Raw genomic sequence first — 22,996 nt, 5'->3', positions numbered from 1 at the left:
TACACACCTGGGTTTTCTTGTCACATTTTACTCAGATTTCAGCTTAAAAGATGCAAGAAGGAGCTGGAGAGATGGCTCTGAGGTTAAGAGCACTGACCGCTCTTCTGGAGGTCCCGAGTTCAATTCCCAGCAAACACATGGTGGCTCACAAACATCTATAATGTGATTTGGTGCTCTCTTCTGGCATGGAGGCAGAACATTGTATACATAATCAATAAAGAAATCTTTAAAAAAGATGCAAGAATGAGCAGAATTTCTAAATAAAGGGTTCACCAAAAAGTACAATGTTTGTTGAAGATTTAGTTAGATACTTCTGATTAAAACTGAATGGGTGCTTTATGTCTAGTTTCTTAAAATTTTTAATTAGTGTTTATCATTGCCAAATAGTTTTCTGCAACCTATATATTTTTTTTGCTGTAATACAATAGAGTAAAACTGCTAGACTTTGAAGACAAAAAACATATTTGTATTCCTGACATAGATGCTGCTTCACTGTGATACATTGCTTCTAATACATTGCCTTATTTGGTGTGCTAATATTTTATTGAACAATTTAGCCTCTATTTCCTTTGTCTTCTTTTTTCTTGATTTTCAAGACAGGGTGTCTCTGTGTGTAACTCTGGCTGTCCTGGAATTCAAGCTGGCCTCGAACTCTCAGAGGTCCTCCTCCCCTGCCTCCCAAGTGCTGGGATTACAGGCATTGACTACCACAGCCTGGCCTAGTCCATATTTTCAAAGTAAGGAAGGCCTATGCTTATTCTTTGTTGTTGTTGTTGTAATTATTTTTCATGACAGGATTTGTCTGTGTACCCTTGGCTGTCATGGAAGTCACTCTGTAGACACAGCTAGGATCAAAGTCATAAAGATCCAACTGCTTCTGCCTCCTGAGTGCTAGGATGAAAGGCATGTGTCAATACTGCCCACATTCATTCTTATTCTAACATTTGATTTCAAGATGGAAATCCTATCAGCAAATATTATACAACTTTAAAACAGACAGAAAATGGAAAACGAGAGCAGTGGAATGGAATGTAAAGACTAGAAATGAATTTTACATATGGGACTTTTTAGATTTGACAACAAAGATGCCATTTCAAATGAGTGCAAAAATGAGCTAATCAATAAAACAATAAACAGGGTTATGGTATTGAAAATTATTTAATTAATGACTACGATAATGAGGCAGAAGCTTTGCTTCACAGTGCACCCCCAAGTCACTCAAACGGATAAAATGTCTTAAATGCAACAAATAATAAAGTTACCAAATGGTGTGAGCAGACAAGACATCCATCTGTGTACTTATTCACCTTTCTTATCATTTGAACTTTAAAAAATATTTTCCTCATAATTTCATTTTAACTTCCCTGAATTTAGCATTAAAGTTCATGTTTCCCTAGGATCTTCTAAAACTCTTTATTTTAATATTTGCACTATTTTCTTTGGTTTTTCCTTTTTATGTGTTGTGTGTTTTCTCCCCACAAGGAAAATGATTTTTGATCTCTTCTTCCTCCACCTCCTCCTCCACCTCCTCTTCCTCCTCCTCCTCCTCCTCCTCCTCCTCCTCCACCTCCTCCTCTTCTTCCTTGTCCTCTTCCTTCTTTTTTGACAGTGTCTTTCTATATAACATGGTGAGTCCTTGGACTCACTATGGAGGCCAGGTTGATCCATTTGCCTTTACCTCTTGAGTTCTCGAATTAAAGGTGTGGGCCACCACATCTGGAATTTTTTATTTTCTTAATTCTCACTGTTGATCTTTGTTTCCTCTATTATCAATTTTAGGCTTATCTGTTGTTTTGTTTTTGTTTATTGTTTTGTTTAAGATAGGGTATCACATATCCACTGACAGCCTGAAAATCATTGTGTAGACAACGATGGTCTTGAATTTTGATCTTCCTGCTTCCCCTTATGAGTACTGTGATTATAGAAATACACAACTACAGCCAGTTTATGCAGTGCTTAGGATCAAACACAGAACTTTGCACATGCTAGGCAAGCACTCTACCAACAGCTACATTCTCATATCCAGTGTCTTGTGTCTCAAGAATTTTCTTAATTCTTTTGGGTTGGGTTTTTCCTTCAGGTATACACTAGACATATTTCCTTATGAGATAAGGTATCATGTTGGGGCAGGCAACATAGGAATAGTTTAGCTACCTGGGAACACTATGCATATGTTCCTATTTTTCTTTTTATAAAAATTATTGTATTTTAGGTGCATATTTCGCCTATGTGTACGTCTGTGTACCTGTGTGCCTGGTGCCTGTGGTGTTAAGAAAAATGTGTCAGATACTTGGAACTAGAGTTACAGATGGCTGGTAACTGCCTGCCGTGTGGGTGTTAGGAATTGAACCCAGGTCCTCTGGAATGTCACCCAGAGCTCTTAAGCACTGAAGCATCTCTCTAGCCCCAAACAGCCCTCTTCTAACAAGGCATTTGCAATCTAGAACACTCTGTTGCATGCATATGCAATCCTCTCTGATCAATGCACCTAATAACCTGTAAGCCACCTAGGACACCCACCTGCATCAAACTGCTAGTGTAGTAAGTTTCTACTCCACTTAATGACTTGGGCAATTTCTACTCAAACTTATTCAGTACTCTGGAGGGGGATATGCAAGGCAGGAAGGCTTATCTGGCCTAAACTTCTCTCTCTCTCTCTCTCTCTCTCTCTCTCTCTCTCTCTCTCTGTGTGTGTGTGTGTGTGTGTGTGTGTGTGTGTGTGTGTGTGTGTGTGTGCAATAAGCCACAACTGTGTCTTCAAGAGAACTTTTAGGAAGAATTCCCTAATTCACAATCTTATGCCTATGCATAATTGGGGTTACATATGATTAAAATCAGATGTATTATGGGAAGGGACATGCCCCATGAGTAAGGGTAAGACTCTTAGTTTTAATTGAGAACCACCCAAATTACATCCTTTGTAACCAAACTTCTCCCTCATTTGAACTCCATAAAGTAAGTCCCAAACAGTAACTGAAGGAATTCCCAAGCAATAACTGGGTCCCTTGATTACCTTCACTCATGTAGCTACCAGTTCAATGGTTGCACATTGTATAGAGGTTACTGCTTACTTTGTGGTCGATGTGGACTTAAATAGGAGGCCAAGGACAGAAAAACACCTTGCCAGACAGACCACCACCAGTAACAAACAGTATAGCCTAACCTGTCCACAAACTTGCTATGTAACTGAGGCTGGTTTTGAATTTCTGATGCCTTGCCTCAACCTTCCAAATACTAGAATCACCACATCTGGTGGCAGATGCTTCATTTATTTTCAGTCATTTCTTAGGATGTGGATTTTTTCCTGAATTATTTAGCTGCTTGATAAGTTAAAATGCCCATGTTCTCTCACTATGATTTAGCAGTTTCTTTCTTCAGTCAATATTCTCTTGGTCAGCAATGGTGGTGCATGAGTTTAATTCCAGCACTAAGAAGGCAGAGGCAGGCAGAACTATGAGTTCGAGGCTAGCCTGGTCTGCAGAGTGAGTTCCAGGACAGCCAGGGTACACAGAGAGACACAGTCTTGGAAAACAAATACAATTCAAAAGCCCAACAAAAAGACAAACAAACCAATAGCTACAACAACAACAAAACATTCTCTTGGTTGCTATAATTTACAAATAAGATTTCTGAAGATTGCTACTGTGGAGAGACAGAGTTTTGGAGTTCTGTATTATGCCATATTTAGTGATATTACTTTCATTAAATCTAGAGAGTTCTTTGTCTTTATCACTTTAAATGTTTCTTCTCCATTCTCTTGTATGGATTTCTGTGCCTTGTCTTCTCTTTCATATTTCTTCTTTTTATCTTTCAGGACTAGTTCTACTGAATTCTCCCATACCTTTCAAGTCATTCTCTCTAGTTGTGTCAGATCTGCTCACTCATTCTGTTTATTTTAGATGAATGAATGTTACGCATGTATGTATGTGTATCTTATGTGTGTCTAGTGTGAGTGGGGGCCAGAAGAGGCCAGATCCTCTGAAAATCAAGTCAGAGATGGCCTAAAGTCACTTGATATGGGGGCCGGTAACTGAACCCAGGTCTTCTGTAAGAGTAACAAATATTCTTAAATATGGAACAGTCTCACTAGAGACATTCTAATGCACTCACAATTTTTGTTTGTGTGTAGAGAAGCTCTTGCTTTGTGTCAGGCTGGCCTCAAACTCACTCTGTAGCATGGGCTGGCCTTGAACTCCTGAGCCTCCAACTCAGCCTCCTAAGTAATGGGATGACAGATGTGTGCTACCTCACTGGCCCTGATCTGCTTTTTAACTCATCTTTTCACATTTTTACTTCAAGAATTATATTTTCTATTATAGACCTTAAGCTATGCACTTTAAAAATTGTTTATTCTGTCTCTATAATCTTTGTTGTTGTTTTAAGATACAGAGTTTCTCTGTGTAGTAGCCCTGCTGTCCTGGAAGTGGCTCTGTAGTCTAGGCTTATCTATAACTGGGAATTCTGTCTGCTTCTGCTGCCCAAGTGCTGGGATTAAGGTTGTGTGCCACCATTGTTGTGTGTTATATTCTTATTTTTGTCTGCAGTCATTTAAACAGGATTGACTATTTTCTCACATCTCAGCTCATTTATGATCTCTGAGTCTCAGGATTCTAATCTTCCAAGTTGTTTTATTTATTTAATTTTTTGGGGGGTGTTTTGAGACAGGGTTTCTCTGTGGCTTTGGAGGATGTCCTGGAACTAACTCTTGTAGATCAGGCTGGTCTCGAACTCACAGAGATCCACCAGCCTCTGCCTCATGAGTGCTAAGATTAAAGGTGTGTGCCACCAATGACTTGCCATTCATTTAATTTTTGACACAGAATTTTTGCTATGAGTCCAGGATGGCCTTAAACTCTGTCTTTCTGATTTGGCTTTTGAGTGTCAGGATTATAGACATATGCTATCAAAACACCAACCATGTCTGCCAACTTTTGATTTTTATTTTGTAGAATTTTTAAAGACCAAGTGTATCACAAATCTCTTCATGCTTTGGCTGTGGTTCTGCATTTATTTCTGCTATGAGTTAAGAGGATGTAATTAGAACATTGTCAGCAAAAGACATGAGTTTTCTAGGCTCTAGGCAGTGCTTTCCCATTCTCAAAGAACACCTGCCCCTTATCTCCCCACTCCCACAGGCCAAGTACAGATCAGTGTTTCTTGCTTCTTTGTGTTGGCAAAGGGTGTATGTCTTCCTTCTCCATTTTTCTATATGGATGCAGTATTCTCAGGATACAGGCTTGGTTTCCTAAGCCTCTGCTTGCCTTTGGCTTAAGGCCTTGTGCTGGCTAGTTTTGTGTGAATTTGACAGGAACTAGTCATCAGAGAGGAGGGAGCCTCAATGGAAAAAAAAAATGTCTCCATAAGATCCATCTGTAAAGCATTTTCTTGATTAGTGATTGATGGGGGAGGGCCCAGTCCATTATGGGTGGTGCGATCCCTGGGCTTCTGGCCCTGATTTTTATAAGAGAGCAGGTTGAGAAAAGCATGAGGAACAAGACAGAACTAGAAGTCTTCTGTAGCCTCTGCATCAGCTCCTGCCTCCAGGTTCCAGCCCTACTTACCTTCCTATCTTGACTGCCGCAATTGTGATGGCAAGAAGTTTAAATGTAGTCAGTCCCACTACAGATTGTTGCAGTCCCTGAGGTGCAGATAAGGGACCAGAGGAATGGATGCTTGAGGGACTTACCCAGCTCAGCCTCACTTCATTGTATGACTGCTTCTCATGGACCACGCTCGGGAAGCATTCTTTATGTTCCTTAGAGACCTGGCATTGTTTTAGACTTGCTTGACATTTGCTTCACTTTACCTTACAGGTTTATGCAGAATTTGATTTTCTTTTTTGAATCCTGGAATGATATTCCAATGAACTGTATACCAGCAAAGCGGTGAGCAGAAATGCCTGGGTTTTACAACCTTCCCTATTTCTGAGGCTAGGAAAGCCTTGGTCCCTCTTTCTTTGACCCAACACAGTTAGGTTTTGGGGGAGCATTTTCTGCCTGGCTTCCCTTCTCCAACCCAGCTTCCCAGCCTGAGTACCAGTGGAGGCGAGGTTGTCTTTTTCCAGGTGCCTGAATGTGACTGGCACTTCCTTTCCTACAGTCTTTACTTACAGTGATAGGCCAGTAGACAAAAGGCATGTATCTGTTGATGGCAAAGGAGTAAAGGAAGATGAAGAAAGCGAGGAAGGACACTTCCATAGTGAGAAGTAGGATCAAAATCGGGTGTGTGGTCACTGTTTCGAAGAGTTGTAGTCCAACAATGATGCAGATCTGTGTGGAAACATACATACATTTGAGCTGCTGCTAGGGCTTTTCCCGATTTCTGAGGCCCTCCCCTCCACAGACACCCTTAGACTACCACTTCAGCTTACCAAAGTCATTATCTTGACCACGGCATGTCCATTTTTCCAGAATTCTCTATTGCTGTCTTTGAATTCCCACTTGTAGCGTCGAAACCCCTGTCTTGTGCCCACATCCTCCTGGGGCTTCTGGTCATCTTCCTTGGCAGGCGGAGGTTCCCCCATGGTGAGCAGTAGTTCTCAATTTCTCACCTCCCAGCCTTGCCTGCAGTCCCTGAACAGGCCCAGCTCAAGAGAGAGCCAGGTGTCTTCAGACCTGTTCAAGGGCAGTGCCCAACTGACTGCTGGGACTGCAGAATTCCAACGCTTATGCTTGTTCAGCGCGAGCACACCTCATCTCGAGGACCAGCAGGATCGCCTCCACCCTGGCAGAGGTCAGACATTCCCACCCTCCACGCAGCCCCATGCGCTGAGACCCACTGGTCCTAGAGAGGCTTTCCTTGAAAAGGAGTGGCAGGTTTGTAGCTGTAGTTCCCTGGGGTCCTGTCCCTCCCATCATCCTGGGGCAGCCTTGTGGAGGAATGGAAGTGTAACGCGACTTTTACACAAGGCCACACGAGGAAGCAGAAGAGTTGCCAACTTAGCAGCCCTGTCTTTATGGTCACATACAGGTGGGCTTGGGAGCTCCGTGATGGCCTGGTGGGAGTGATTATACGTGGACACGAGTTTCTGCCAAATGCCGGGAAGGGTTAGGTGACTTCAGCAAAGCTCCTGCCTCGGTGTTGAGGTGGAGGGCTTAGTGTATGTACCCAGGGCCTTTTTTCTTGTCCTTCCTCATGTTTTTGATGACCAAAAAGCCATCGATGATACACAGGACTGTTGCGAAGAGGCACAGGATCTGTCAGACACAACACAGGTGGGAGGGAAAGGCCAGATTACTTTACAACTAGCTCACCGTCCATCTCTTATTCCTATTCCTATCCGACGTAAACAGCTGCAACCAGTCCCTTTCCGGCTGCTGTAAGCCAGGTTTGTCTTTCTAAGAGGAAGGGAAACAGTGACGTTTGCTGCCCACAGTGGCCTGATTGATCATATGACTATCAACTGCACCAGTGGTTCGCAACATATGAGTTGCCACCCCTTGGGCCTAACGGCCCTTTCACAGGGGTTACCCTTTCACAGGGGTTACCCAAGACCAACAGAAAACACAGATATTTACAGTTTGATTCCTAATGATAGCAAAATTACAGTTACATTGTAGCGAAGAAAATTATCTTATGGTTGGGTGTCACCACAACATGAGGAACTGTGTCTAAGGGTCACAGCATTAAGTAGGTTGAAAACCTCTGCTTTGGATAATGACCATTGCAGTTCTGAGTGCCTGGAGAGTTGAGCCTGGGTGGTAAATGTTGTGGAGCTCCCTGAGGTGGGGACAGGTTTAAGACTTAGAAAACCCACTTGCAGTGGCTATGAGATGAAGAGAGAGTGGACCAGTATAAGGCAGGAAGACATGGAAGAAGGCTGATGTCAGTACAGGCAAGAACAACTGTAGGCTGGAGGTGTGTGGGGACCATGGCAGGACAAAGCTCAGTTGATGAGTTGCCAGATTGGGACCAGAGATGATAGCACCTGATATTCCATCCATGGATGTTTCTCTTTGTGGGCTATTAATGACAGTTTCTTAGGAGGCCTTGTTCCAGCCCCTGTGTGAGTTTCTCAGGGGAAAGGGCTCTGTTCCCACTGGCCAACTCCAGCTTGTTAATGCAGTGGCATTGACAAATGTTTACCAATTATGGAATGAACTTAAAGAATTTAAACTCCCCCATTCATATCTGTGTTTAATATCTAGCCCAGAAAAAACAAAGTCAGAATGTGGTAGTTTGAATAAGAAGGGCCTCTATAAAATAAGGTATGTATTTCACTGTTTGGTTCCCAGTTGGTGAACTGTTTAAAAAGGACTAGGAAGTGTGGCCTTGTTGGAAGAGGTCTGCCATTGGGGGTGGGCTTTGAGGTTTCAAAAGTCCAAGTCAGGCCTAAGTTCACTCTCTACCTGCTGCCTGTGGATCAGATGTGAGCTCTCAGCTACTGCTCTAGCACCAGGCCTATCTACCTACTGCCATGCTCCCAGCCATGATATTCATGGACTAATCCTCTGGAACTGTGAGCCAGCCCCCAATGAACTGCTCTCTTTTATAGGTTTCCTTAGTCATGGAGTCTCTTCACAGCAATAGAATAGTAACTAAGATTCCTATTTATAAGGATTTATGTCTTGCTGTGTTTACATTACATGTAATGTAAAATATGTTTTGTGAGTTTCATGAGTTTCAGGTTTGGGCAACTTGACATTTGAAGACATTACTACAAGAAAGAGAAGGGGGGTCTCAAGAGATGGCTCAGTTTAAGATCATTTGTAGCCCTTGTAGTGGACCCAGGTTTGGTTTGTAGTGGACCCCTGTGGAGGCTCACAGCTGTCTTCAACTCTAGTTTCAGGGAATCCAATGTCCTTTTCTGACCTCCACAAGTATTTGAATGGGTGTACACTTACCCATATAGACACACACACACACACAAAATAAAAATAATTAAGTCTTCTCTGTTCTGTTAATGTTAATGACATCATGATGGCATTTCTCTTTCAGGGTCCTGATACACTCTTTTTTTTGTCCTGGGGGTGGTTCAAGACAGGTTTCTCTGTGTAGGGTTGGTCGTCATAGAACTTACTCTGTAGACCAGGCTGGCTTTGAACTCACATTGATCTGGCTGCCTTTGCCTCCTGGGTGCTGAGATTAATGGCATGCACTACCACTTCCAGGCTATATTATTTTTAATTAAAAATGTTTACATTATTATAATATATATATACATATGTATGCTCTGTTGCACTTGTGGAGGTTGGAGTACAACTTGTGTGTCAGTCTCTCCTCCTGTGTAGGACTCAGGTATTTGCTATGCGTTGGTAGACTTGGTGGTAGGTGCCTTTACCTAGTGAGCCATCTCACTGGCCCCAGATTGCTAATGTTAAATAGAACCATGGAGGCCTCTACTTACCCCTCCAACATAGTGCAAACGCTTTCTTTCTTTTTCTTGAAATATTATCAGGGCAACTCCTCCAAGGAACACAGTTGAAATGAAACTGTTGATAAAATCCTGAAACGCAGAATTGAAATTGGTCAACTGTAAATGGGAGAATGTAATTTCAAAATATTTAAACTTGTCATTTACCCATCTAAGGGTGGACACCTTTTGAATACTTTCTCTTTGATTGACAGAGGCCTTCAAACCTCTGAAATTTTTCAGACATTTGAATTTATGTGATTTTAAAATCTTGGATAGGACTTTGTAGAAATATGTTTGATTTCATTAGAACATCATTAGGGATGTTAACATGTCCGAGAGAGAGAGAGAGAGAGAGAGAGAGAGAGAGAGAGAGAGAGTATATATGGGTATTCGCACAAGTGAGGTACCCCCAGTGTCCAGAAGAATGTGTTGGATTGAGCCAGGTTTATGGGTGCTTGTGAGCTGTCCTATGTGGGTGCTGGGAATTGAACTAGGTCCTCTGTGGGAGCAGTACCCATTCTTAACTACTGAGCCATCTCTCCATCCCCTTCAATTGGCTTTTTTTAAACGGTATGGCAATTCTGGATTCTGTGTTCCAGAGTGGCCAAAATTGGCCCTTCATAACATGACTTTTTTCCAGTTTTATATTTTAATGTGAATTATTCATTTTATCCCATAACTTATTTAATATATGTAAATATAAGGGTTTGGGTGATACATATTGTATTAGTAGCTCATTCTCTTAATATGTCTTCTAAATCCACAGGTAATAACTAATGCTCTGGAAGCTGGGTTCTATTTTTTGTGTTGTCATGTGTGCTGAGAACACACAAATCCATCTGAAGAGCATAGTCATTCATTCCAGAAAATGGAGTCTGAGGCAAGGCCAGAATTAAATCAGCCTGATGTCTTTAAGTTCTTCTGTCTTTTGTTCTGGGTTTTGGTTATAGGCCCTTCAACTACAGGTCAGCCTGACTGTGTATTGGAAGGGTGATCATTGATGGGATGGATTTCTCTTAGAGTGGGACAATACATGTTGATTGTAGAGCAGTGATGGAGTCAGTTGTACCAGTGTATGGACAGAGCCAAAGCCTAGGGTTAAAAATAAAACAAAAAACAAATAAAAACCATGATTTGATCAAGTATATAATTGGAGCATTCTAAGTCCTATGTGTTTGTGTGTGTCCCTGTCCCACATACATGTACTAGAGGACAACCTTGGGTGTAATTCCTCAGGAGCTGTTGATCTTATATTTTTATCTTTAGTTACATTTTATTTATTGTGTGTCTCTGTGTGTGGTAGGGAAGGGATGTACATGACACACATGTGTATTGAGGTTAGAGGACAACTTTTGGGAGTTGGTTTTCTCTTCCCATCTTGTGAACCCCAGGGATTGAATTCAGGTCATCGGGATTGGTGGCAGGCACCCTGAGCCATCTCACTAGCCCTCACCTTTTCAAGTAGGCTAGACCATCTGGCCAGAGAGTACCCAAGGATCTTCCTGTGTCCCCAATTCAGAGATTACAAGTTTGTCTGTTTCTTTTGTTTTGTTTTTCTCCATGGGTTCTGGAAATTGAACTCAGACTCTCATGCTTGCAAGGCTATCACTTTACCAAATGAACTATCTCCTCACCACATTCTTGATGGCTTAACTGGTGGTGATGCTGGCCTCTCTGGGGTATGAACCTAAAGTAGAAAGAAGCCTGGTCATTCAGTGTAAGCAACTATGATGACCTTAACGGCTGCCTTCAATGTGCTAAGCAATTCCTAGACTATCTTGTTTAACAATCCCAAAGAAGCTCTTGAAAGACTTGCTAGTCCACAGAGAATGCAGTAGCCATCTTAGAGAAGATTACTAAGTTATTTAAGATTGAACAACTGCTAAGGAGAGGAGTCAGAACTCAACTCATTATTGACTCTCATCAGGAGCACACACAGGAAAGAAGTTATGAGCTGTCTATTACCTTAGACTGCAAATGCAGCATCCAATCCATTTCCATCATTATCTGTGGAAGCTTTCTGGAGAGTTCACGTGATGTGGTACAAATAAGTGTTTTTGTTACTGAGGTCTTTGACTGTTGAGGGACCTGGGGTCTTTTTTTTTTATTGCCCCACTGCCAGCCTGCTAATTTTTTTTAACATGGGGATCATGATTGGGATTGATTGATTTTAGGATTAAATGGCACTGAATCTGAAACATTACATACTGTGCCTCTGGTAAGGCACTGATGTCTTTACTGTTGGTCAACATTGGCATGAGGCCATAGTGCAAGACTGCTGAGAGATAAGTCTGAACTGGATTCTGCTGGCTCACATAGAGGTCTGACCACAGGAGATCGATCAGCTGAGGTTAGAGAGGGGTTCAAAGCTTTATGGGAATCTTTGTACCTCATGATTGTATAAAACAAGATACTCAGAGATGTGAATGAGAATTTGAGAAACAGATATAAAGCACCGAGGAAGCTGAGGTAGGAGGATCACTTCAAGTTAAAGGCCGGCCTGAGCTATAGAGTGAGACTCTGCCCAAAACAAACAAACAAACAAAACAAACAACAAAAAACAACCAAAACAAAAACAATGCTAACACTAAATTTTAGAAGCCAAAATGAGGTAGTTAAGGTTCTAGATCATTGAGAATTTGGACCAAAGCATATTAATAACAATGCAATAATGAATAGACCAAGCTAATCTTTGTCACTGTCATAATTTTATTGCATTAGAATACTGCTCACCATGCTTGGCTCTGGTTCCTGACCACAATAGAGTTAGCTCCTGAGATGTCTCTCAGGAGCTGTGCTTTGCCTCAGCTTCTTTAGCTAGCTTCTGCTAGCTCACATTTATTGAGCACTTACTATGTGCCATGTACTGGACCAAGGTATAAATATGAGAACTCATTCGATTCTCACAACAGACTAATACTATCCCCAGTTTGTGTCAACTTGTTAAAGGATTGTTCACCCAGGCAGTGGTTAGGATTCTCAGCAGTGTGATGTCCATGGTCATCTTTCTTTCTCTTTTTCTTTCCTTCCCTCCTTTTCTTTCATCTCTTTTTACTTTTATTCTTTTGCCTCCCCCTCTTTTTACCATAAATACAGACTCTCCTGTCTGTCTCTTCTGGACATGGTGAGAAATGCCATCCTATGTAGCTGGGCTGAAGTGGCCACTGCACCTGGCTATGCACAGAGGGGCCTCTCCCTTCTCCAGGAATGCCATCGCTTCTCATTCTTTCTTCTAAATGCCACAAAGACTCAGATTCTATCCTCTCACTAAAGTGAGACAAATGTTCTACTTGACTATCATTTGCCACAAAGCTCGCCATAATTTTGAGATGTCCAAAACTACAACTATAGCTAGCAAAGAAAAATATACTTTTAATTGCTGGGCATAGTGATGTGCACCTGTAACCCCAGCACACAGAAGGTGGGATGAAAGGATCAGGAGTCATCCTTGGCTAGATAGTAAGCTCAAGACTAGCCTGAGCTATATACCTGAGACTCTATCTAGAAGACATCAAGAGAAAAAAAAAAAAAAAAGAAAACTATGTGCTTTAAGATTGAATGCTCCCAGGCATGATGGCTCACACCATTCATTGCAGCACTCGGAGATAGAGGCTGACTGATCTATGTGAGTTTGAGGCCAGTTTGTTCTATATAGGGAGTTCTGGAACAGCCAAGGGAACATAGTGAGACCCTGTCTCAAAAAACAAACAACAACAGCAACAACAAAAGATTGAAAATTACAATTAGATTTTCTGAATATTAGAAAAAATTCAAATAAAATTTAACTCATAAAACATGGAATTTTAGGGGCTGGAGAGATGGTTCAGAGGTTAAAAGCCCTGGCTGCTCTTCCAGAGGTCCTGAGTTCAATTCCCAACAATCACATGGTGGCTCACAGCCATCTGTAATGAGACCTGCTGCCCTCTTCTGGTGTGCAGGCATACATGCAAGGAGAACACTGTATACATGATAAATAAATAAATATTTAAAAAATTAAAAATAAAATAATTACTTTTATTTAAAAAAACAAAACAAAACCATGGCATTTTAAGTAGGGGTTTGTAAACACTGAATGGCATCCGATCATGAACTAACTGCACATTTTGTTCCCCCAACACACAATATAGGCTGTCCAAAAGTCACCCGAATAATTGTTTTCCATTAACTTGAGTATGAAGTTGAGGAGACCTTCTCACATGGCTATTGTCACCTGAGCATGTAAAGAGTCCCCTGGTACTTTCAGAGTCATCACCACTCTAGAGTTTCAGGTTAGAGTGTGTTTATTATGTACAAAGAGCTCTTTTTAAGCCAGGTGTCTGTGTATGCTTGACACTGTGTAGCACTCAGGAGGCTGAAGGAGGGACTCAGGCTTGAGGCTGACCTGGGCTATGCAGGGAAAGCCTACCATAAAAACAAAGGCTGGGTGAGATGGCTCAGTGGGCAAAGCATTTGCTTCTTAAGTCTGACAGCATATGTGTGATTCTTTAACTCATGATGGAAGGAGAGAGCTGATTTCAGAAAGTCATCCTTTGAACTGTGCACCTGCCAATAAAAAACAACAACCCCAAAAGCTCTTTCTGCTGGAAAGTATCTCTTCTTGACCAGAACTCAATTTCTCTGACCATACTAGTAATACATAGAAGTGTTGAAATACATGCTGTTCATCCAGGAGAGTTTTTGTTTGCTTATTTGAGGTAGCCATGTAGCCCAGGTGGGCCTTGAAATCACAACCCATCTATACTAGCTTCTCCAGGACTGGGATTACACATGTCACCAGAACCCCTGGCTTTACAATAGTTAGAATTCATGATTTTCTTAGGTATATTGGCAGATGACATGAGAATATGTTAGATGAAGTAAAAAAAAAACAAAAAAAAACAAAAACCAACAAAAAAACCCCTGAAACTGGAGACAGTGATGCCAGCAGAGGAAAAGGAGAGCCATGGGGAATGTGATACAGAGTCATAGTCTACAGATGTTCGAGGTTGATAGCCCAACTTGCACCTCCTCATAGTATAGAGTCCCCAGCATAGACTTCCAAGGAGCTCCTGACCAGAAACCTTGGAATCCCAAGTCCAGGCTGCATTATTTATCAGAGAAGGTGGCTCAGGCAAAATACAATAAAGAAAATAATCTGAAATAATCCTCGTTGAAGCTGATCGTGTGTGTGTGTGTGTGTGTGTGTGTGTGTGTGTGTGTGTGTGTGTGTGTCGAGGGGTCAGTTGGGGGAAAACACCTAATGTATTAGCTGTTCTGTGTCCCTGATGGGTGGTGACCTTCACCCTCAGTGGTTTTTGTTTGTTGTTTTGTTTTGTTTTGTTTTGTTTTTTTCTTACTCCCAGTCGGTGACTCATGTCGCTGAGGTACATGAGACACTGACTTTGGTATTTGAAGTTTTTGTTCTGTTTTTGAGACAGGGTTTCTCTGTAGCTTTGGAGGCAGTCCTGGAACTTGATTTGTAGACCAGGCTGGCCTCAGACTCACAGAGATCGGCCTGCCTCTGCCTCCCGAGTGCTGGGATGACAGGTGTATGCCACCACACCAAGTTTATGTAGTGCTGCAGATCAAACCAAAGGCCTTGTGAATGCTAGGCAAGGCTATCCTGACTGAGCTACATCTCTAGCCCCACCCCCAGCTCATTGTCAAACAAGAATAAGAATGGGAGGTAAGGGACTTTATGCTTGTATGGGCCTTTAAATTAGAAATCACCGCTTACCTTCATCCTATACATTTTGAGAACCAAGTAACTTTGTCTGGAAAGAAAGGCTGAAAGGAGGTGGCCCCATGCACATTGGTACCTCTAGACTGTGCAGAGTCCAGCAGTTCTGCTGGCTTCCCCACCTGCTTTGTGATTGATCCCACGACTCCTGCAACTTCATGCCATCACATCTCCAAGTCCATCCTCCTGCTGCCACGTAGGTCTTCACCCAGCACCAATACCCTCACTAAACTGGTACATTCCCTGCCAGACAAGGGACTCTCCCATTACTACCCAATCGCAGCTAGTTGCATCAAAGTGCCATAAGTCCTTCATTTGTGGGAACCAAAAGGGGAAGGCTAGAAAGGAAGAGAAAGGATAAGAGGCAAGAAGTTGGGTCCTATTTTGAAGGGTTAAAAAACGACTTCAAGTCTGTTAGGGCATTCCCCACCTGTACAACTGTGTGGTGGTTTATTATGCATACAACTTGTGAGTTGAAAACATCAATACCTGGGCAGCCTTAGTCATCCAGTTTCCCCATTAGGCTTTTAGGAACTCATTAGGTAAATTCCAGATGTTGTGCCAGACACTGGCCCATGCCCTGGAGAACAATAGCAGGAAAAAAGTACAGGGTCTCTGAATCCCACTTAGGACTCTCACAGCTGTCTTCAGAGAAGAGAGGGCTTTTCCCATCAGATGGCTGTGGCAAGAAGAGCCGTTCTGGAGTTGATCAAAGGCCTGTGAGTATAAGAGCTGGCCCAAGCTTCCTGTGACCGCTGTGAGCAGAGGTCCTCTTGTAGGCAGCCCATGCTCAAGAGCTGCTTGCTAGCCACCCTGTCTGGGTTACTTCCTGGATATTTCCTATATACCTTACAGTGGGGCTTGGGGTCTCATAGCTCTCTTTAACCTTTCCTCTATTGGGGGCTGGAGAGATGGCTCAGCAGAAGACCTGAGTTCAGTTCCCAGAACCCATGTTGGGCAGTTCAAAATGGCTCCAGGGGCACTCAGTCAACACCCTCTTTCGGTCTCCATGGGCACTCATACACTTGTGCACCTGCCTTCCCAAAACCATGCATACACATAAATAAAATAAAAAGTAAAAATCCTTTAAAAGAGTTTTTTTTTTTTTTTTTAAATAAGGTCTTGGCATGGTACCCAAGTAGATTATATGGCAGTCACTCCAAGCTTCATGAGTTCCTAATGAGTCACTCACACCTGTATACACCCATCAGGGTAGTGGCTTCACCTGGTGAGAAAATCACTAGGAAGTCAGAGAACATGAGGAAGGTATAGGCATGTGGCTTCACTGAGGCGGTTTGGGCTGGAGAAACTGCTTCAAGATGAGAAAACCTGTGGAGAGCCTGGACTTAAGCTTGAGTTCCAATGAAACCTACATGTGGCTATGGGCAACTTCATCTTCTCATTCCAATTGTCCCTCTCATCTGGGAAGTAGGAAATGGCATATGACCACAGCCCCACTGGATGGTCGAAGGAACAACTAAACAAAACATAAAGAGATGTCTGGGGCATGCCAAGTGCTTAGAAATGCCCTTGAAAACTGCCACAGAGATTTTAGTTTCCCCTCAGAAACCTTTTGGTAGTTAATAGTTCCCCAAACTAAGGGTCTTCCATACAGCCATTGATAGCTGTACAGTTTTGCCAGTATTCTGAGGTTTGTTACTTTGTGGGATAGACACAGCTCAGCAGCCTCTTTATAAACCCTCATATAATTGAAGAAAACATCTGATATCTAGCTCACTAGCAACCCACCCTGCTTTAAGTTAGAAAAAAGGTGTACTGTAAGGAACTGAGGCCTGGCTTGGGAGCATAGCATCCATGTGGTAACTTACAATTGACTATAATTAGAGTTCCATGGAATCTGGCACCCTCTTCTGTCTTCTATGAGCACCAGACATGTTTGCAGTGTGCTTTGACACAGGTATACAAAAATATTCAGAGACTTGAGTCTTAAAAGAGAGAAAAGTAGGGTACTTGCATGGCGTGCACAAGCCTTAGATTCAATTCCCATTACCACTTAAACAAAGGAAGTGAGATGTGGAAGAGACAGGAACCATGTCAGGATTGTTCACAGTATAAGAGAGAATGGCCAAAGCTATCTAAATACCAGCTTGTTTTCCTTTTCTGGATACCGTGTACTGAGTGTTCTAAGTACTACACCATATCTATATGCATTCCAATGTTACAGAAAGCCTATGAGGTAGGGACTCCTCTTCACACTTCCCCTTTCTTCATTTCCTAGATGGGGAAACTGAAGCTAGAGGGTTTTAGGAGTCTGATGATAAATGCTTGTAATCCCAGTACTCAGGAGGCTAAGGCAGGAGGATGTTATTTTTAAGATCAGCCTAAGTTAGCTTGTGAGTTCAAGTCTAGCTTGCTCTATATAGCAAAGCCTTATCTCACCCTCTGAAAATATAAAGGTCACAGAGCTAGTAAGGAAGTTTCCAGGCAAGAGACTGGACTTACGTTGGTCACTGGACAAAACCATTTTGCCTCTCCAGAGAGCTGGGAGCCTCTAAGACTAGCTTCAGGAATTTTCAATTGGCTAAGAAACTGTGGAAAAAGCCTCACAGTATCCTTTCCTGGATACCCCACCCTTCAAGACTGTGGCTCCTAAACCTACACGAATACAATCGTCCAACAACCTGAAGAATTTTTTCAAAGATTTTCCACAACTCTGTTATGCCAACTCTTGTTGGGGTGGGTTGTAAATCTATGTGGGTGACACTGTTTGAAAAGCAGGAGCATACACTTTTTTACAAGCAACTCTAGTCTTCATTAGGATAAGGTGAAAACATGTATGTGTTCAATCTGACAAACCCTTTGAGATGGACTCTGCACTCTCTGCTAAAAGCAGGAGGCTGCCCTGAAGACAGAGGAGTTCAAGGGACCTTTCCAGGTTTTGGGTGGTTTCTCCCCTGGGAGGACAATACTGTCACAGTTTTGCTATGCATTTGTCTAGAGAGCTCTTTTGTCTTCCCTGGAGGAAAGTGAGGGCAGGCTTACTCTTGGGGTTGTGGGCAAAGCTTACATTTGAATTAAGAAAATGAACACTTACAAGTAATGGCCAGTTTACACAGGTCAGCCAGTGTTGAAGGGTTAGCAAATATATTACGATAAAAAATAGGACAATGCAGGTTTCCTCAATCGTGATTGCTATAAACACCTTATGGGCGCCGCCAATGATGAAACAAAACACCGATGCTGCAATAACACACTGCAAGAAAAGAACAGGCTTGTTAAATGCATGTAGCTGTTTACCAGTAACACATATTAACTGGCAGAATTTGTTACATTTAATTTGATTATACTGCAGTAGCCTGTATCTTAAAAAGTGTGTGAGTGTGTGAGTGTGTGTGTGTGTGTGTGTATACAAGTTTATGTGTGTGTATGCAAGTGAATGTATTATGGTACGCATGTAGCAATCAGAGGTCAATCTCGGGTAACAGGTTTGAGACAGGGCCTCTCGCTGTTTACTGCTATGTGTGTACTCAGGCCTACTCTCCTGTCTCTGCTTCCCATTTCACTGCAGGAATTCAAGGATTGCAGACTGCATCCCACCTCATCCAGCTTCTGAATGGGATCTGAGGCCTGACTCAGGAGGTCAGGCCTATGCAGCAAACTTTTGTTTAGAGTCATCTTTCCAGCCCATGCCTGTAATGTTTTCCACAAATATTTTATTTTTAACATTGCTTTAAATTAACTAATTTTTTTTCTTTTCCAGACAGGGTTTCTCCGTGTAGCTTTGGAGGCTGTCCTGGAACTTGCTCTTGTAGACCAGGCTGGTCTCAAACTCACAGAGATCTGACTGCCTATGCCTCCCAAGCGCTAGGATTAAAGACTGCACTACCACTACCCAGTGAAATTAACCAATTTTTTGTAGCACTGAGGATTGAGCTCAGGACCCGGCATATGCCAGGAAAAGATGCTACCACCAAGTTACATTCCTAGCTTGTATTTTTAAATTTTTAATGAACTAATTGTTGTTTTCATTGCTAGAGATCAAACCCAGGGCCTTCATCATGCTAGGCAAACACTCTACTACTGAGAGCTACATTCCCAGATCTACTTAAAAGTATTTTTTTTGAAGTTAAATATGTAAATAAAGATTGAACATAGAAAAGTTTTTAAACATCTTTCTTCTTCTCTATCCAAACCTAGTCTCCTTCTGTTTCATTTTTTCAGATAGGCTCTCATTATGCAGCTCTGGCTGGCCTGAAACTCACCATGCATTACAAGCTGACCTCAAACTCAAAAAAGTCTGCCTTTGCCTCCTGAGTGCTGGGAATAAAGGCATGTGTCTACACTCCTAGATAGTCTGTTTTCTGAAAAGAAATCACTACTACTGGTTTGTATTTCTAGAAGGAAATCCAAGTTTATATTGGTTAAATAAACAGATGATGATTTTGACAGAAATAGTGAGTTAGAACCAATTTTCTTTCTGTCCAGTTGATTACATCAGTCATTCACTGGGAGAATGCTAGGATTTCCCCCCAAAGACCAAAAATGTAATCTTTGTTAAATACTAAATTCTCAGATGTATTTGTGTCTTTTTTGAGTCTATTCTCTCATTGAGTTATAAATTTTAAATGATTTTCTTTTTAGTGTGTGTGTGTGTGTGTGTGTGTGTGTGTGTAGAGGCCAGAAGAGGGTGAGAGAATGTCAGATCCCTGGAGCTGGAGTTAAAGGGGATTGTGATCCAACTGACCTGGGTGCTGGACACAACCTGGTTAGAGCAGCAAGTGACTGTAACTGCTGAGTCATCTCTCTGGCCTCCAGAGTGCTTTTCAAATGGCAGGGTGGCTCACTTGTATCACACTACTGTTTGATCCAGTTCTCTAAGGTTTCATTTTCAGACTGTTCATGATATCCATGATTGTCTTGGCATTTTAATTGGGATTTCATCTAACTTTTAGTAACAAATTGTTGTTTTGGTGTGTTTTCCCTCTGTAAAGTTTTCCTCTTATAGGTTTTTATTTTTACTTCTTTGCCCAATATTGATCATTCTGATGGCTGTAGTGAAGAGAAACATTTTCTTTTTATTATGTTTTTGAGAAAGTATCTCACTATGTAGCTCTGACTGTCCTGGAACTTGCTATGTAGACCAGGCTGGCCTAGAACTCAGAGATCTGCCTGCCTCTGCCTCCCAAATGCTAAGATTAAAGGAGTGTATCACTAAGCTTGGCTTCTTACATTTTAGTTATTTATGGAAAGTTTCTTAGTATATTAATTTGATTTCCAGCCAGCCAAAGTATCTTGCTCTAAATGGTCTCCCAGTAGATTGAAATTTTATAATCATATCAGTGGAAGGAAATATATTTTGCCTCTTTTTAAGTATTTTTATTTCTTTCCCTTAATTATGATTAGTGATTCCAGAAAAGCCCTCACAAATGTTGGCAGGTATCATTTTTCTTCTTCATTTTAATAAGAATTCTTGTGATACTTTAACTAAAGATCTTGCTGATTTGAGGGTAAAGATGTTTAGTTTTATAACATCAATGGAATCTCTATTCTTATTTTACAGGTCTTTTCCTTTTCCTCTTCTTCCTGTCTGGGAATCAGAAACAAATGTTCAAGTTTTTTATATGTTCTTAAACACTATTTGATTTAATCTCATAACCTTTCCTTTATAATATAAAGAGTTCTAGTAGCAAATCATCCTTGTGTTTCCTTTTTGTGGTATATGTTTTAAAAATCAGATGAATGTTTTCTGTTAATATGGTAACACTTTTTCTGTTCTGGGGAGCCATTCCAGGAACTCGCACTTGCTATGCACCCTAGGCCTGAACACTAATCTTTGCTTTGGTGCTCTGAAACCTCTATTTTGTTTGCTTCTTCTAAACCTGATCAAGTCTTGATGTCAATGTTAAGACTGATTTTGTAAAATAATTGCTCAGATTGGGATGTGGATTCAGCTCACTGGTTGTCTGGAAAGTGCAAGGCCCTGGATTCAGTCATCAGAAAAAAAGAAATCGTCCCAAAAATGCTTGCTTCTTAAAAAAGCTTGAACATCATCAAAATGACATCTCATGATCTGAAAGAGCTAGCCCTAAACATGTCTGGTTTGATTCACTTTTATAATTCAAAAGCCCATTTGCTTATGTTTGTGTATTAGGTGGGGGAGAGGCTGCATGTGAAGGTCATGTTCCTCTCCTTCCACCACGTTGAGTTCTGGGAATTGAAGTCTGGTCTTCAAGATTGGCCACAGCAGCATTTACACACAGAGCCACCTTACAGGTATCTTGCTTTTCCTCTGCTTTTATGTGGTGTTCCGTTTGAATTTCTCGATTTGGGTGTCAGTTTGGGTCATTGAACTTTCATTCCCAGATATTTTACGCCCCTATCAGCAGGTCCTTTCCTGTTAAGTGGAGCATTCCCCTGGTCTCACATTACATCTATGTCCTTTTCCATTTTCCCTAGATTCGTGCCTGCTGTGTGTTGTTTGAATAGGTCTTTTAGATGGCAGTTCTTACCAGTTATGTTAGATAATTTACAACTTTCTGCTAATTGCTCACTATTTTTCTACTTTCATTTGTGAGGGGAAACCCTAGAAAAAAGAGGTGAGGGGAAAAGCTCGCCAATTTAGTCCTGAGAATTGTGTGATAATGGGCCCGTGGTGGCACCAGCATTTAGTTCCAGCACTCTGGAGGCAGAGGCAGGCAGACCTCTATGAGTTCAAGGCCACCCAGGTTGACATAGTAAGCTCCAGGCTGCTAGGGCTATATTAGTGATACACTGTCTCAAAAAAAAAAAAAATGTGTTGGCAACAAGAAAGGGGGCAGACAACTGTAGTAAAGGGAATTTCGGAGACCTTGGTCCACCAGCATCTTTGCACTCAACTCTGGAGGCCACCGCCCTCCCTCCACCCATTCATCCAGCTGGGCAGCTTCTGCTCACCATCCTCAAGACCTTCAACATTCCAGTGGGTGAGAAGAAAAAATTCTTGAAGCTGTCTCTGACTCTTTCTGGGACCTTGGCCAGGCCCTCAGGGCGTCCTTTGATTGATGCATGTCCCTGGAGATGTGGGGGCAGTGGTGCCTTTTGGCTCTGGGTGAACTTCTTTGGTAGTACTTTGCGGGCAATCTGTTCTTTGAACACTGACTGTATAGACCGAATAGATGGTGTGGCGCTCGGTGGAGGTCCCTTGCGAGATGCAGCAGAGCTGATAGATGCCAGTGACTCAGAGCGTGAGTGAGGATACTCGAATTGAGACTGTAATGATGCGCGGCTGGGAGGGTAGCTGGTATCAAATCTGGAATCACGCCTGGACTCACGCCCGGTGTATGCAGGATTCATGGTGCATCCCAAGCCCGACTGTCAGGCTGGCAGTGTTACTCCATCCGGCGCCCGCCTGTCCCCTGGGAAACCAACGTCAACGGCTGCTAGCAGCCTATCCCGCGTGCACCTGCTCTTGATGGCTGCGGCCTAGCCTAGCAGTATGGTATCCTTGTGGTGATCTTGGGAAAAGACACTGCCTAGTCTGTAAACTCAAAACCCATCAATGGCACCCACTGGAGCTGCTGCCAGCCAACCCAGGGGAAAGAGGTTCTTGAGTCATTTAGGGGTACGCTTGGCCAGATCCAGCTCTGAGCCATATACAGTAAGGCTGCCAGCAGAGTGCAGGTGCAAAAATCTGTCAAGCTCCCACATCACCTAAGGGTTTGTGATAAAACAGCATGACCAAAAGCAACTCGGGGAGGAAAGGGTTTATTTCATCTTGTAGCTTGAGGACCATCATCCAGGGAAGTCAGGACATGAAGTCAAGGCAGGAACTTGGAGGCAACAGCTGACGCAGAGGCCATGGAGGAGTGCTGCATACTGGTTTGCTCAGCCTGCTTTCTTACAGCATCCAGGGCGGAGAGCTGGGTCCCCCCACATCACTTATCAATCAAGATAAACATCAGAGGCCTGCCAATCTGGAACAT

General features: G+C 42.3%; 2 protein-coding genes across 2 annotated transcripts; both read right to left on the bottom strand.

Annotated features, from left to right (window-relative positions):
* Positions 1 to 4,922: 4,922 nt before the first annotated feature.
* LOC118238591 (CKLF-like MARVEL transmembrane domain-containing protein 2) lies at positions 4,923 to 6,548 on the bottom strand. The gene is made up of 2 exons (XM_035442613.1): positions 6,371 to 6,548; positions 4,923 to 6,269 (listed from the first exon to the last, which is right to left on the bottom strand). Exons 1-2 carry the CDS (start codon positions 6,521 to 6,523, stop codon positions 5,931 to 5,933), a joined length of 492 nt encoding a protein of 163 aa, XP_035298504.1. The 5' UTR covers positions 6,524 to 6,548; the 3' UTR covers positions 4,923 to 5,930.
* Positions 6,549 to 7,058: 510 nt separating this feature from the next.
* LOC103163017 (chemokine-like factor) lies at positions 7,059 to 22,979 on the bottom strand. Its single transcript, XM_027405737.2, has 4 exons — positions 21,969 to 22,979; positions 18,130 to 18,288; positions 9,347 to 9,445; positions 7,059 to 7,196 (listed from the first exon to the last, which is right to left on the bottom strand). Exons 1-4 carry the CDS (start codon positions 22,365 to 22,367, stop codon positions 7,095 to 7,097), a joined length of 759 nt encoding a protein of 252 aa, XP_027261538.1. The 5' UTR covers positions 22,368 to 22,979; the 3' UTR covers positions 7,059 to 7,094.
* Between the last annotated feature and the right edge of the window lie 17 nt (positions 22,980 to 22,996).

This window comes from Cricetulus griseus, chromosome 3 (assembly GCF_003668045.3).
Source record: "Cricetulus griseus strain 17A/GY chromosome 3, alternate assembly CriGri-PICRH-1.0, whole genome shotgun sequence".
Taxonomy (NCBI): Eukaryota; Metazoa; Chordata; class Mammalia; order Rodentia; family Cricetidae; genus Cricetulus; species Cricetulus griseus.
The sequence above is the reverse complement of the archived record's forward strand: the minus strand, read 5'-3'. Positions and strand labels throughout refer to the sequence as shown.

Coding starts and splice junctions, on each gene's coding strand:
- LOC118238591 (XM_035442613.1), bottom strand. CDS start 6,523: ATGGGGGAACCTCCGCCTGCCAAGGAAGATGACCAGAAGCCCCAGGAG. Junction 6,270..6,370: donor TGGTCAAGATAATGACTTTG/GTAAGCTGAAGT, acceptor GTTTCCACACAG/ATCTGCATCATTGTTGGACT.
- LOC103163017 (XM_027405737.2), bottom strand. CDS start 22,367: ATGAATCCTGCATACACCGGGCGTGAGTCCAGGCGTGATTCCAGATTT. Junction 18,289..21,968: donor TGTTGAAGGTCTTGAGGATG/GTGAGCAGAAGC, acceptor CTTTTCTTGCAG/TGTGTTATTGCAGCATCGGT. Junction 9,446..18,129: donor GTGTAAACTGGCCATTACTT/GTAAGTGTTCAT, acceptor TCTGCGTTTCAG/GATTTTATCAACAGTTTCAT.